Below are 17,039 nucleotides of genomic sequence, written 5' to 3'. Positions count from 1 at the left end.
CATTATTTGTACACGAAAATTAATAAATTAATCAAAAGTATTAAAAAAAGTTGATTTCCTTCTGGACAAAACAAGTGCAACTCGACAAAATGTTGACCAAGCTGTATTTTGCTATCAATATTTCTTGGCGAATCCTTTGTTGTCGATCACAGCCTTGCATCTTCGAGGCATAGATTCGATCAGGTGATCAATGAAACTCTGTGGAATCGCTGCCCAGGCCTTTTGGATTTGTTCAAACAATTGATCCTTATTACAAACACCTTCACGGTTAATTCTGCGGTTGACGATATCCCACAGGTTCTCGATAGGGTTGAGATCCGGAGATTGAGGCGGCCAATACATCACCGATAGGTGGTTGTCTTGAAACCACTGCTTGACTACTTTTGCAGTGTGTTTCGGATTGTTGTCTTGCTGAAAAACCCATTTTATTGGCATATTCCGTTCAGCATGAGGTAACATAACGTCTTTCAGGATATTTTTATATATGAAATGGTTCATTATTCCATCGTTTCGATGTATTAGACCTAGACCGTTAGCAGAAAAACACCCCCAGACCATTACATTGCCTCCACCATGCTTCACGGTCTTATGGCAGTAACGTAAATCGAGGCGTTTTCCGGCCGGTCAAATGCCATCGCTCTCAATGATGTTGAACTTCGATTCATCACTAAACGGGACAGTTCGCCATTTCTGCACATTTCAGTCAATATGAGATGTAGCAAACAGGAGTCTTTTCTTCTGGTTTTTTAGTGAAATCAGCGGTTTCTTTGAAGGGCGTCGAGAAAACAATCCGGCTTCAACAGCACGTCGTCTGATTGTTCGGTCCGATACAGGCAGCTATAATTGCTTTAGTATCTCGACTGATGATATCCAGGGATCCTTCTTGACGGATCTGACAATCATAAAATCCTCTCTTAAAGTGGTGGAACGCGGTCTTCCACCTTTGTTATCTGCTGCCAATTTCCCCTTAGAACAATATTTGGAACATAGTCTTGATACGGTCCATTTTTTCACGCGATGTTTATTACAAATACTTTTTTGTGACATTCCGCTTACGTAATCGCCAATAATTTACTTTCTTAGTTCCAATCCAAGACTGTCGGGAGCCATTTTTGCACTTGAAGTCACAAAAGTAATAAAAATAAATAATAACGCTTCTCAAGGCTTACCGTGTTACATTTACCTTGTGATGATACAATAATGCTCTGTGGAACACAACGTCTTGGTTGGATGTGGACTGTATTGATGTAATGAAACACTTGTTGTATTTCACTTCTTGTATTGATGTTCTTCGATAAAACACTTTGATAAAATTCACTTCGATAAACTGTCTTGATAATACTGGCTGATTGACTTTCATATACTGACTGAATTACATGTCGATTTACATGTCTAATATAATGGCATGCTATGACTCCAGACTCTTGGACTGTTTGCTGTGGTAGTATAGTTCATTTCGTTTTTAAGACATGTAAAATTAGGAACACTTTTTAGCATTATTCGATGTTTTGTCCAATACTGTATGTATATATATATATATATATATATATATATATATATATATATATATATATATATATATATATATATATATATATATATATATATATATATATATATATATATATATCATTGAAATAGTCATTTCGGACACATTGACTTTGTGCAGGTACTATCTTCGAATGAAAAAATGAATGTGTAATCCTTCATAAATAGATGATGCCTGCTCAAAATATATTTTTATAATTTATTTCAAATATTAAATATACTTTAATATATATTTTTTTATATTTTATTACTCTATTAACATTTATGTAACAAAATTTTAACAAAATTTATTAATTTAGCTTAATCATGTCTACCCCAAGTCGAACAATACTTATGGCTGTTGATGACACTGAAACAACTTTGCATGCTTTTGAATGGTATATTGAAAATTTTCATAGAAGTGAAGATGTTTTAGTGTTGACGCATGTTCACAGAATGCCTGAGCTGCCTACAATGGGGTTGATGGCTGGGACTATTGCAATGTCAGAGAGTTACGAAATAGTTATAAGAGCAAGTATAGAAAAAAGTAAACAACTGCTTGCTAGCTATGAAAATCGCTGTAAAGACCATCAGGTTCATTCAAGAATTATACTTGCAGATGATCACCATTCTCCAGGACATGTGATTTGTAAATTAGCGAAGAGTAACGAAGCTGATGTCATAATAACTGGACAGAGAGGACTTGGTAAACTAGGTCGTGTTTTTTTAGGTAGCACAAGTGATTATGTTCTTCACCATGCTCATATCCCTGTAATTGTTGTGCCACCGAAAAATACCGATCATTAGTTATGGAAACTTTTGTTAGTACTTTGTTTTATCGAAATAAAACCAACTTATAATTATTAATTTAATAATTAATAATACTAATTATTTTGTTATTATTGAAAAAATGAAAATGAAAATTTAATATTAAGTCATAATCATGTTTTAGTCAAACCATAATTTTATATCTTAAGTTTAAGTTTTGAGAGTACACTTATATTAGTCATAATTTATTTGTTAATCGTCATAATTTATTTGTTAATCGTATACTCCATTATACATTACGGTGTATTTTTACACTACGGTGTATTTTTACACTATGGTGTATTATGTGTTACTATTTTAGTATTACGGTGATGTTACATTGAATAAGGTTATATCAGGTGTGTACATTAGGGGTAGGAATTTTTAACATTTTTTTCTTAAAATCAATTTGCCCTTATTACTACCGGTGCACAGTGACTCAAGACGTTCAATAAACGGCAAAAATTAAATAAAATTTGACATAAATTGTAAATAAATAATGTTATATATCAAAAAAACATTTTTTGGGTCAAAGATTTTAAATTTGTTTATAAATTTTTTTTTACGCGCAGCTTCAACGCGTAAAATGCGCGTATGCGCGCGTTGAAAGTGACTATAAGCGTACAAAAATAATTTTTCTTTAAGTTTTAGAATCTCCAAGACAAACACATTATCTTGATATATTACTCTACTTGATATTTAAAAAAAAAGGTTTTAAAAGGATGTTGATACATAGAGAAAAAAAATTATATTTTGTTACATTTATTTTATTATTTACGTTACAACTAATTTAACAACTTCGTCTGGTAACGGTTTTCCTCGATAGCTCTTATGTTTTCTAAAAGATATGCTTGATACTTTTGGATCTGATCTTACTAGAATGCAGTGCATCTGATTCATCATTGTGTTTAACCTTGATATTTTTGGCGTGTGCTTAAGTCTAGAATTTCTAATCTGTTTATTTAAACTCTCCAATGCATCTTTTGAATATACCCTGATTGGCAAAGGTAATTTATGTGATGTAAAAGAACTATGCAGTAGCAGTTTATGTACATTAGGAGGCATAAGATACCAGTTGTACAAACTCACTATACGTTTAGCTGTTTCAGTGCAGTATAAATCTAATTCATTGATACCAATAGAATATCCACAAGATATGGTTATGAGAATATTATGCAATCTTTCAATTATATCACAACTAACTTAAGTAATTTCAGAAAAAACTTCACTATTTTTAAATGCTCTTCTGGCAGTATTGCCGTCATTGGTATTTCCAGACCCAGTTTTAGGCATGTCAACACATAGGCTTAACCACTCTCTGAAGAGTGCCTGAATCTCTTTTTTTTTAAGTCTACAGATAATTTTTCCTCAATTGTTTTTGGCTTATACTTTTTAATTTCAATTTTATAACTCAAATGAAGAATAAATTCCAAGCATTTTATCCAGCAATGCAAGGCTGAAATTCCGAGCCCCAAAGCTGACTCATTTTAAGTTTTTGCTTTTAATAAATCAATATTGTTCATTTCGTTGGGTTTAGCATTGCACACATTGCAGGATTGAGTGGATTTTGTCTCTGTAAGTGCGTTAACTACTTTATTATCAAACATTGTAAGATCAACTCTATAGCTGATATTAAAGGTTACCTTTCTTTCTGCAATATCAAAAACTTTGCAAAACGTCTTTAAGGTATTTATTTGATTTTTTAGATTTGATTCTTTTTCTCTAGATAAAATTAGACTCTCTTTTTTATATTGGAGATGAAGAGGTCTACAAAAGTGACAACTTGAAGGATTTCCATTTTTCCAAACTTCGCCATCTTCTACTTTGAGCAATAGAAGCACAAAAGCTTTTTGTTACCTTGACCACAATTAGGTATATCAATCATTTCAGTTATTCTACTCACAGTGTGAAAAGAATAACTGAAATGAGTACTTTGAAGAGTATTTACACTGAGAATATACACTTTGCAGAAATTTCAGAAAAGTGTATATTCTCAGGATAGCATTTCAATTTTTCCTCGAAAATATCATGCAAGGTTGGATAAATATGTACATTGTGTACAAGAGCTGAGTTTTTGATCATTTGATATTGTTTATCGCTGAGATCAACGTGTATTTTTAACGCAAGAGCTTCCTCTACACTCATATTAATGGGAAAGGTTTTATACAAAGTTTCATCAACTTTTTCTATCTCTAAAACATAAGAAACATTGTTTTTTTAAATAGAGGCTTTTTTTTCTTCCAGCTTTTCTTTTTGCTTTGCACTCCAAGAACAGTGTTTATGGGGCCTTCCAGAACCAAAATGGTTATTTTTATTGTTCATAAGATTTCTTTGAAGCCAACGATTTTCTTTTTGTATAAATGTATCATAATTTCGTCCACATTGTTTTAGTTTTTTCTTTGAAATAAATTCAAACTAAAGCAACCTTTATTTTATTTTAGTTTTCTTTGCGAATTTCAGTATTCAGTATTAAATTCTTCTATGATTTTAATTTATCCACTCCTAATTCACGTATATTTGGGATAAGATCTAATCTTTTTATTGTTATTGTATTTTTAAAAACCATCAATATAATAAAACTAATATATCAAAAACATTTTAAACTACATTATATATTTTTTTATTTACTCTGTTTAAAATTTTATTTTGTTATGGCTTTAACAATTGTCACATTGTTACATTCTGTAAAAACACTATATTATTAAGTTAACTTTATATTACAGGAAATAATAAAGTTGTTCAGTTAAGCTTTTACAAACATGTTATACTTATCGAATAATAAATCGTTCTTTAAAATGGTCAATAAATATTTGAACAAACTTTTAAATAGTATATAATGACAAAAGCACGTTTTTTAAAACTATATTTAATATTTATGATTTAAAAACTATATTAGAGCAAGTAATACAAGTAAAAAATTAAAATGTAAGTTTCCCGCCATTTTCATTTTGTTTTAATTATAACAAAATACTTTCCAAAATGGCGGAAAAAAAGGTTTTTAAGTGTTTAAGAACATTTGTATTTCTTTAATAACTTCCAATACCGCAGGAGACCGCAGTAATCCCTTTATATTTTAAAAGAAGTTTTAAAAGAAACTTATCTACACCTATGTTATGAGCTACCGGCTTTATATATTTTTTTACTTTAGGTGGTTTAACTGGCGTGATTCTAGCTAATGGATCATTAGATATTTTATTACATGACACATATTATGTAGTAGCTCATTTTCATTATGTTTTATCATTAGGTGCAGTATTTGCTATGTTTGGAGGATTTTACTTTTGATTTGGAAAAATCTCTGGATTCGCTATTAATGAAACTTTTGGTAAAATTCATTTTTGAATTACTTTTATAGGAGTAAATTTAACTTTCTTTCCACAACATTTCTTAGGATTAGCAGGAATGCCTAGAAGGTATGCAGACTTCCCAGATAGTTTACTTACCTGAAATACCATTAGTTCTTTAGATTCAATCATTTCTATCATAGGAGTAGTTTGATTTATTTATGTAACTTTTTATGCTTTTTATTCAGAAGAAAAATTTATTTCTGGAAACAACTTAAACATCGAAAAAACAAATACTTTAGAGTGATCACTAAATTGTCATTGCCTAGCCACCATACTTTTAACGAACTACCCTTTATAAATCACTCAACTCATTAAAAATAGGGAATAAAAAAACTCTTCGGTTTTCTTCTCCTCTAAAAGAGGATCACCCGACCCCCCCAGCCAGGGCGCCACGCCGGCGCACCCCCTGCTGTGGCTAACGCAGGGGGCCCCGCACCGCACCAATAGTATTAAAAAGTAGTATTAAAATTTCTATCAGTTAACAACATAGTTATTGCTCCTGCTAAAACGGGAAGAGAAAGAAGTAATAAAAATGCCGTTATTAAAACAGATCATACAAATAAAGAAAGTTTATCAAACTTTAAACCTGGTGTTCTCATGTTAAAAATAGTCGTAATAAAGCAACAAATGTTAATTAACTAGGAAATAATAATTAACTAGGAAATGTATGTATATTTTGGGAACTCGATGGAACATTTTTTTAGCTGATATATAAACCAAAAAAATACAATTACTTGCTGCTTTTTTTAAAAAAAAGTCTTAAACTTAAACAAAAAAATCAGACTTTTTTTTTTCTTTTTAGTAAATTTGAAACATATAGAGCCAAAAGATAAATAATATATAATAGAATAAAATAAATATACACTTTTATTTAAATTAAAAGTACTCTATTTTAGTTAAATAAAAATCTCACATTTTTCAGATTTCTTTGAAAATAATAACAAATTTTTTCACTTCTTTTTACTATAAAATACAAAATAAAAGTTTTAATAAAAAATTATTTATACTTTTGAAATAAAAAATTATTGCAATTTAATATTATTTAAAAAAGGGCACTTAATTTACAGAAAAGTTGTGGGGGGTTTATTACCATTTTGTTGTTGTTTTGAGTCACTGTGCGGTGTCGCCTAAAATAAGTAGATCGTAAAATAAGTAGACAGTCAGTTCTGCGCAAGCGTAACGCATGCGCAGATACGGCGTAAAGCTTTCGTTAGGTAGGTTAAATCTATCGTTAAATAACTAGCCTTGTTTCTGTTAGATATAAACTCAGAAAAAGAAAAATAATCATATTTTTAAATTTTATAAAGTTATATAATTAAAATGCCAGTCTATAATTACACTGTTGAAGATGTTTAGCAGTATGTCTCTAAAGGAATAATAAATTATTATGATAAAAAAAATGTCAACTTTGTGGTATGTGTATATATAACCCACTATTTAAGTTAAACTTTTATATAATTTATGATTAAGAATTTATTGTTATTGTATATTTTATATTATTGTATGTTTCTGAAGTTAATTTTGTACTATGTCTCAGCATTTCAAAAGCCACAGTTGTTTTGGGACTGCCGATCAACAAATTGATGTCTCACCAACTGCATTGAGTACAACTTCTGCAATCTTTGCAATAAAACTGGATACCCTTCATTTTCAGATATCTTAGCTACCATTTTACCTGTGATTTTTGCACGTTTCAATGCGATTGTTTAATTATTATAAGTACTAATATCTTCTGAACTTTCACTGCTTGAATTCTCTGTATCATCAAACGATTGACTATAATTTATTTCAAGTTCTTTTCTTGTAGGTAGCAGGTCTCATGGATTTTTTATAATAGGCTCTGTCACAATACTGCACTAACCTTTGCACCCATTGGAAGATTTCTGAAGTTCATAAAAGAGTTTGTCTTCCAGATTTTTAAATTTTGCATTTTTTGTCAATAAGTCGAATAAGTTATCCCTGCTATTTATAATAATTGTATTCTTATTTGTACTTTGGAAGATTTAATAACAAGGTTATAATTTCGAATAGCAGACTTTACTTTTCTTTGCACATATTTATTCTATAATTGACAAACTTGAAGTTTCTTTAATAACATCACTTGATCGAGGAATGTTATCCAGTTCTAAAAGAAAACGATACCTTCATAATATCTGCTTTTTTTTTTTTTTTAGGTTTATTTAGGTGCCCCAAGAAGTCCTGACGGTCTTATCAAAGAGCACCGCGATGAGCATTTAATTGGAAGTTCACGCCTCCTTCCTAACCAATGTTGCAAAACTTGCCCAGAGGTAGGGTTTGAACCACGGATCCTTTGTTTCTCAAGCAAGTGCGCTACCACTGCGCCACAGCTGCTTTGTTTTACATATTTTTGAAAAATCCATCAGTGACTTCTCAATCAAATTTCCATCTATACAATTTCTTGGCTTTAAAACAATCAATCAGATTATATTTAAATATATACAATATATAATAGTTAAACAATATGAGTTATTTAAGCAAATTTTCAAACTTTTGATGATACTTTAAAATGGATTTACGCAGAGAGTTTTTGGAACGAATCTGGTACTTTTTTTCATTTAATCTGCCGGTCTTTTGAATTTAATCTGGCGGTTTTTTGCATTCAATCTGGCAGTTTTTCTTTATCATGATAAATAGTTTTGCTTTTATTGCTTTACTTAATTTAACTTCCTTATATCCAATTAAAGCCCGTTTTCTATTTAATTTTTTCTTTCAGAGATTAATGTTGAAATAAGAAATTTGATCATTAATCTTGTAATTAACAAAGGAAAAAGAAAAAGTGTAAAAACACTATCGAAACTCGTGCATAGAAGTGAGACTTCAATAAAACACCTGGTTCATCGATATATATATTAACAGGTAGTATCAATCCTGGTATTAGAGTTGGTTTTCGACAGTCAGGTTGTACTGAGGAAGTAAGAAATAAGCTACATGAGTTAATTGGAGATAACAGAAACTATAATCTACAGGAGATAAAGGCAGAATTGGAAACTGATGTCAATGTCTCTACATTATGGCAATAGTTAAAAAAATTGAATTATGCATATAACGCTTTAAGACCCATTAGTGAAAGACGCAATACTGCAGAGATAAAAGAAGAAAGAAAAATATATGTTTCATGATATTAAAACTTGGCATTGCAACAACGTTACAGAAATATCATTTATATTGATGAAAGTCCGTTCAATCTTCATATGATAAGAAACCACGGATATAGTCTCCGAGGAACAACCCCAAATCAACATGTATTGTCATCAAGAGGCCGTAACATAACCATGATATTAGCATTAAATTGACAAAACATAGCCCATAGTGAACCAATAACTGGCGTAGGGGTGACAGCAGATATCTTTAAAGGATTCTTAAATACACTTAAAAGTATTTTTGGGGAGGAAGAAAAGTTTACCTTGGTGATAGACACCGTTAACTTTCATCATTCATTGTCAGATTTTATTGTTTTTGCATTAAAAATTTTACAAGTTGATTTTGTTTTCAAGTGTTATTTTTTCTTGAAGGCTTTAGAACTTAATTTTGTGTTTTATGTCATAGTTTAAATTGTCGTTTTTGACCAGCCATTTTATAACAAAAAGCAAAGACATGATTGGTTAACGGGAATTTATTACGTCTATATGTTAAGTCACATGATTTAAAAACGTTTTTTATTAGTGAAAACATTTCAAAATTTAAAAAAGATTTAAACACGAGATTTTTTTCTTAAAATTAAAAACAATATTCAAAATATTTAAAATTAAAAACAAAATTCAAAAAACAAGATTTTTTGTATTAAAATTTTTATTATATTTAAATCATAATTTATTATAAAGTGTTTTTTTTTAACTTATTTATATTGTTTTTATTCAACTTATTTAAATCTTTTCATAAAAATTACTAGTAATGTATTTTTAATAGAGTTTATTTAAATCATTTACTTATAAAATCCAACTTTGAACCTGTAAGCAATAGTTTTCTATTTTTGATAGTTTTGGTCACTAAACCATAAAAGAGTTGCTCTTAAAACAGTTTCACACCACAGATTCAAAAGCTTTTTGCCAAAAAAAAAAAAAATCTTTTTGCAAATCATAAAAAAGAAATTTTTATAAACAAAATAGTTTTAACAAACTATCGTGAACAAATCAATCATTAGAATTTAATCAAAAATAGTTTTTGTTGAAAAAACTGTACACAATAAAGCAATATTCAAAAATTAGCAATATATTTCACAAGTATTTCTGTGTCGCTGCAATGTCAACTCCTGTCAAACGTATCTTTCGTCAGAGAGGATTGATAATGCGCCCTCACAGAGCTCGCATGTCTGATTCGTTGCTTGAAACTTTAATGTTTCTTAAATGTAACTAAGAATTTTAGGCTATATAGTGATAGTTAATGCTTATGACATATTATTAATGCTAACAATGATCAAATATCAATATATTTTAATTACATGATGTTAATTTTAGTTGTTAGCATTTAAGGGAGAGTAGGGTAATGGAGAACGCGGGGTAACTCCAAACATGATCAAAACGGAATATTAGAAAAAGATATTAAATAATTTCTTTTTACCCGCTAAGAGGAAATCCTATGTTCAGTTTCAGACTTGCAGCAGTGTAATAAAGCTGCAATTGTTGTTCACGATAAATTGATTTTAACTTTTTCTGATAATTTCATGCAACTTTTTTTCTTGAGAAACATTCCTGTTGTAGCTACTATAAATATATAACCACTCCTTTTGTTGTGATAGTTGCATAGTGTCATAATGAAGGACTTTTTAACACGAATTATATTTTAGGTATATCTAAAATAGTTGTAGTATAGGTATATATAGTTATATATAGGTGTATATGAGTATAAGTATATGAGGAATGGACTTGCAAAACCTGATAATTCACTTTTTAAAAAAATCTGACTTGCGCATACCACTGGATAGCTCTTGTAATTTTGCATCAGGAAAATAATTTAGGACATGCAGAATCCAATATTTCTATCACAAATTAATATGCATACAATAGTGTTTCAATTACAACTGCATAACAAACAGATTTTCTGAAAACAGTTTTTGCCAATTATCTCGAAATGACAAAAAAGTGAATTATCAGGTTTTGCAAGTCCACTCCTCATATATAGTATAGGTATATATAGGTATATATAGTATAGGTATATATAATATAGGTATATATAGTATGGGTATATATAGTATAGGTACATATAGTATAGGTGTATATATATAGGTATATATAGTATAGGTATATATAGTTAGGTATATCTAATATAGATTTTATTAACATATATGTTAATATAATCTCAATAGATTAATTGTAATTCAATTGTTTTTGTCCGTGGGGTAATAACGAACAATTACTGTGGGGTAATTTCGAACGCATAAAATGTAAACACATCAACATCAGGCGGCCAGAACATAATTGTTTCTAATTTTTTTCACATTTAATTTTAACAAATATATTGTTTAAATATTATCTCTGTACCTAATTTGCTAAAAAATGAAAAACTGATTAATAAGAAAAACTCCACCATTACTACTAGTTTGCCAATGAGAAATATTTTAGAGTAAAACGAAGATAGGAAAGAAAAAGAAATAGTATATACTGATGGTAAAAGTGTAAAGAGAAAGAAGAACAATTAATTGTTTAGAAATAATTTACCAAGAAAAAAGAATACCCGAGGTGAAATCTGTTATTTATTTAGCAAAAACAAATATCAGGATCCGCCCTCAAAATACTGGATCTTATGTCATAAATGCAAGTCCTTGTTGCACAAGAAGTGCACAGTTGGTAAAAGCATGTCCTGGAGTTTTGTTTGTGATATTTGCTAGTAATTTTTTTAAACTTTGATAACTAAAAAAAAAAAGATTTTTTTTAAAAGACTGTAGGTGTATTAAGTTGCAATGAAAAGTTAATGATCTCCCCATGAAAGGCTGGAATATGTGTTACAATTGAAAGGCTTGACAAAAGTAAGCATATCCCAAGATTTTATCTGTAATTTTTGCCTTTAATTTTTACAATTAGCATTTTATTTATTGTTACACAACAGTCTTTTTAATTACCCCACGCTGAGTTTGGAATTACCCCACGTACGTTGAATAATTTAGCCATTGTTTTTGTTTTTGTACTAAATTATTATTTTATAATAACCAAAAACATTATTGGTTTTGTTTTTGCACTAAATTTTTATTTTATAACAAGGTTTATAAAAATTGTTTTTGACGATTTGTGACTGAATATTTAGATTAAATGATAAGCAATAAATATGATCAATTTTGAGTAACTGGTGTCTTTAATTCGCATTCCCGCTTAGCTGTTCGCCAATACCCTACTCTCCCCTAGCACAAAAATACATAAATATTAGGAATTGAAAAATTTATTTTTTATTTTTATGCAGTTTTGTATTTTGGTTTCATATTATCTCAAAATATATTTTCTTACTGGTTTCGTCGAATTCTGCGCATAGCCTTGATATAATTTCACAACATGTGGTTTTATTGTCACAGCACTTGCTATCTGGAGTTTTGTTAATAATTATCCTTAAATTTAGGCCAAAATTTAAGTCTTTGGCCGTAAAAATGTTTATGTAGACCTTAGCTTTGAAAATATTGTCCTTGACCTTGAGACTCTTGTTCTAGGCCTTTGTATTAAAACTCTTGGTCTTGACCTTGACCTTGAAACTTTTTGCCTTGGTCTTGGCCTTGAAACATGTTGTTTTGGTATTTTTTGCCTTGTTAACAACTGGTTGTTACTGAATAAAAAGTAATATTATTGTCGACATATTAATCTAAAATGAATCCATGGAATAGGGTTTAGATTTATAGCTTCAGAACTGGAGGTTTGTGGTTCGAGAATGACAATGGCCATATATGTAACATTAGTAAGGAAGAAGACGTGAACTTCTGTAAAACCTTTCCGCGGTGCTAAGACTGTAAAGACTTAGCACCGTGCACTACCACTGTGGCGCAGTGGTAGCGCACTTGCTTCAAAAACAAAGGATCCGTGGTTCAAACCCCACCTCTGGGAAAGTTTTGCGACATCGGTTGGGAAGAAGGTGTGAAATTAAATGCTTATCTGCAGTGCTCTGTGATAAGGCCGTAAGGACTTCTTGGGGCACCTAAATAAAAAAATAAAAAAAGTGAGTTTATGCATATTATTATTTGATTTGATTCTAACATATCAAATGCTATGAAAATATCTTTTTCAAAAACATTTGTATTATTAACTACTTTTCTGTTCCTCCATGGTACACAACGTAGTTTCAACAAAATTTTATTGAATAAAAGAATAAAATTTTTATGTTTAATGTCTGATAAGCATAAAATTTTTTTTCTTAGATACCCTAATTAACAGATTTCAATTTTGATTTTAGAGTTGATAATGTCGTAATGCTAGTGAGTTCAAAACATTTGAGACGATTATATGTACCGTAAAGTGGGATAACTTTGGTCCAATTTTTCTTAAACTTTGCATATTCTTAAAAAGGAATTTACTATATTTATAAATGTAATAATTTAATTCAGGTGCTATAGCATTACCATGAAGTACAAATAATTTTAAAAGGATTATTACTTCTGTATTTTTAACTGATTTTAAAAAATCAGTTAGTGGCCAAAGTTGACTATTTTACATAAAAATTATGCAATACTCAGGGCCTACGACGCAGGGGGAGATTTCCACCTCCTCCCCTTTTTTTTGCTAAAAGACATTTTAATTTTTTTTTTTTTTAGAGAAAATTCTAGACAGAGGACTTTTGTTAAAAATAGTCGATTGCGCCCATTCACTTCAAAACCCGTGTCGTTACCATGATATTATGGTTACTTTGGCCTCAACTAAAATTTTCAAAATGTACAAATTAACATTTAATAATAAACATCTTAAAAATGTTAAAAAAAGTGCGTTTTGTAGTTACTGGTAACCATTCTTTACCTGAATTAGAAATGTTACCCTTCCATTCACATGAACTACTGGTACTGGTCTGAGATTCTGACAGATTTGAAGAAAGATCATGTTATGGCAAATACAAACAACAGTATATTCTCTGTGCTGCTTCTTTCCGTGTTGAACATCTAAATGTCGTCTTTTTCGTCTCTGAGTTATATCATCCTCTTGCCAAAACGCATCTTTTTTAGAAGGAGTAGAAATGAATCAGCAACTGATGTGTTGACTAATTCATTATTTTAACACTGTGCGAAATAGATTTAGAACTGGTTCAGGGTCTGTAGGGTAAATTGCAGATTTTCTGAAGCCAGCCCAAATATTTTCAGAAGCATTGACACTTACAGCATCCATTAATTGTTTTAGTAGGCCTGGACATTTGCCTTTCTGAGTTGTCAGCGCCTTTTTTTTGCCTCTAGAACCTTTGTAACTAGTTAAAATGGATTGCTATTTTTCTTTAAAAGATATAAAAACACCACATCAAAAGGCTAGCACAAATGTGTAGCATTTGGAGAAAGACAACAAAAACAGTATATTATTTTCTGCATACATACGAATAATATCGATATTATTCGTAACTGGAGAATTTGTGTACATAAAAGAGGTTACAAAAAATTAAAAAATGATATATATATATATATATATATATATATATATATATATATATATATATATATATATATATACGTATGTATATATTTATATATGTATGTATATATATGCAGGCACGGATGCAGCATTTTTTGATGTTTGAGATACCTAACTTCCAGACATGGAGCAAACTCCAAAAATGTGTATGTTTATACTTATATCAAATAAGGATGCTTTGCAAAAAATTGAAAAGATTGGAGCCTGGGAACAAAAAAGCCCTAAAATATTAGCTACACCTGCCTTAAACGTGAGAGCAACAAGTTTATAAAATAATTTTTATACTATTCTTAACTAAATCTATATTCATCGATAAATTTTAAAACTCATACAAAAATCTTTTTGCGTTCAAAAACTATGATCATAAAAAGTTTGAACCCTCCTCAGCTTGAGGGGGTTGCAAATTTTATAAGGACATAATTGTTGAACGCTTAGAGAATATTGTGTAAGTTTTAAAATTTATCGACGAATATATACTTGGTTGAGAATAGTAAAAAAAATATTTTATTAACTTGTTGCATACATAGATATATATATATATATATATATATATATATATATATATATATGTATGTATATGTTTGTACATATATATACAAACCTTTCTTTATTTTGTAAAAACGATACCATTTTTTAAAAATGATACGCAACTACATTAGCCGAATATTGCTACGATTTTAGATTTTTATAGCAAAATATTGAGCCGATACTACATTGGCCAAATGTTGGCCTAACAAAGCAGGAGCGGATCCAGGGTGTAGCTTGTGAAGCAATTGCTTCAGGGTAATTCCATGTCAAATGACTCAGGTCTTGTTAGCATACATCTTAGGTTTTGCTGATTTTTATACTATTGAGAATGTTTAGTAAAATAAGAGTTCCTTGAAAATTTCAGCCTCTAGCTCCAAAAAGATTCTGAAATATGATCGTTTTACTTTTAGCAGATATTGACCAGGCCCCTCTTGTCACCACAGAATTGCAACATCTATTTGGAGGTTAAAACTTTTTTTTCACTTAAAAATTTGTAACTGGCTATTTTTGGTGGTGAAGAATCCAATGAAATGATCAGAAGTGTAAAAAATTATTATTAAGTACCTGTATTTATTAATTTAAATAAACTTAGAAAATTTTTTATATACCTGCTTTTATTGCTCAAAAAACCCATGTGGCCTTAATGATATCAAAAAAAAAGTATTACACATTATTCTATATTCATTGATCTTTCAAAAAATATAAAGTTTTTGATCTGAAGTATATGGATTTCTATATATAGATTATGGGGCACGGGGTCACCATTTTTTTGTAGCCTAATATTGTAATTAATTTTTCACTACCTTCCAGGCTAGCTGGAGCTTGGAAAATTTTGGCATTTATGTTGTGCCAATAAATGTGCATGTTTAAATTTTTTTCAGGGCCCTAAGACATTAAGGGGGCTAGGGCAAGTGCACCACTTCGTTGTAGCGGGTTTTTTACTACTTTCCAGACAAACTGAAACTCTGAAACTTTCAGCGTTTATGTAGTTCTGATAAATGCGTGTTTAAATTGTTTCCTGGGCAGGCGACCAGTGGCTCCATGGCCTGGGGCACTGGGGCAGTGGGGCCATGCCCCACTTATTTTCTCAAAAATAAAATTATTTTTTCTTGCATTTTCAATAATGTAAAGATAAATTTGAAAATATTGTCTTCAAAAAATTTTTTGGTTTGTACTTATTCTGTTTTATTTAATTATTAACAAACTAAAATACAAAAATATAAAAAATATAAAGTAAAAATATATCAAGGTTGTGTTAAGATTTGCTTAGATACGTCAATAAAAATGGTCAATACATACGTCCATTTGTGATCAATGATACAAATTACGTAGATAATTGGAAACCAACACTCATCTACTCTAGATGACCAGAAGAGATTATTAAAAGGACCATACAAATACATAAATGTTACCATAAAATCTTGCTCAATATTTTCAATTGCATTAATCATATCAATTTAATCATATTTACACAAAATAAATTCACCAAATTTCAATGTATTAACATTAATTTTCTGATTAGGTTAAATACTTTGAATACCAGAAAAAAAATCATGCCTATTATATTAAAATCTTCACTTGTTAGTTTAAAGCTAACTGTATCTATAGATTCTTGGTTAAATTGATGATAGCTCCTAGTTCCAGGAATTGTTCTACTTAGCTGAAAACGTTTTTTTAAAGTGGTGTGTAATTCTGTAATTTTTTCTTTTCCAATCTTGAAAAAAATAATCTCTTCAATTCAATATCTGGTCATTTATGGGCCTTTGTAGACTTACATTTGCAGTTAATATTTTTACAGAACCACCAATACGATCACATGGTCACTTAACATGACTTGTAGCAAAAAAATTGCCTCTGATAACATCAATTTGTATTCTTCTATTGTTGTTCTTTTTGTTGCCTTAGGTATCTTGCTTAACATTTTGCAATGTAGGAATGAGCTGTTAATCTGTTTATTTCCTCTGATAACATCAATTTGTATTCTTCAATTGTTGTTCCTTTTGTTACCTTAGGTATCTTGCTTACATTTTGCAATGTAGAAATGAGCTGTTATTCTGTTTATTGCCTCTGATAACGTCAATTTGTATTCTTCAATTGTTGTTCTTTGACAAGTCAATGTTGTTCTAACTGTTTTCCTTTCAATTCAAAAAGTTTAAAATTATACAATGTAAAATTTTGTTAAAATCATTATTTTAGATGGATGAATGTTTTCAATCCAAATACTTGAAAA

General features: G+C 29.8%; 1 protein-coding gene across 2 annotated transcripts in view; it reads left to right on the top strand.

Annotated features, from left to right (window-relative positions):
• Positions 1–2,415, top strand: part of LOC100211643 (uncharacterized) — a 14,581-nt gene extending 12,166 nt beyond the window's left edge. For both annotated transcript variants that reach the window (XM_065792233.1, XM_065792234.1), the window contains exon 2: positions 1,848–2,415. In XM_065792233.1, coding sequence (XP_065648305.1) covers positions 1,848–2,334 — 487 coding nt within the window. In that variant the 3' untranslated portion in view covers positions 2,335–2,415. The remainder of the gene's footprint in view (positions 1–1,847) is intronic.
• Positions 2,416–17,039: the final 14,624 nt, after the last annotated feature.

Source organism: Hydra vulgaris, chromosome 03 (assembly GCF_038396675.1).
Source record: "Hydra vulgaris chromosome 03, alternate assembly HydraT2T_AEP".
Classification (NCBI taxonomy): Eukaryota; Metazoa; Cnidaria; class Hydrozoa; order Anthoathecata; family Hydridae; genus Hydra; species Hydra vulgaris.
Note: the sequence above shows the minus strand (reverse complement) of the source record. Positions and strands in the feature narration are given on the sequence as shown.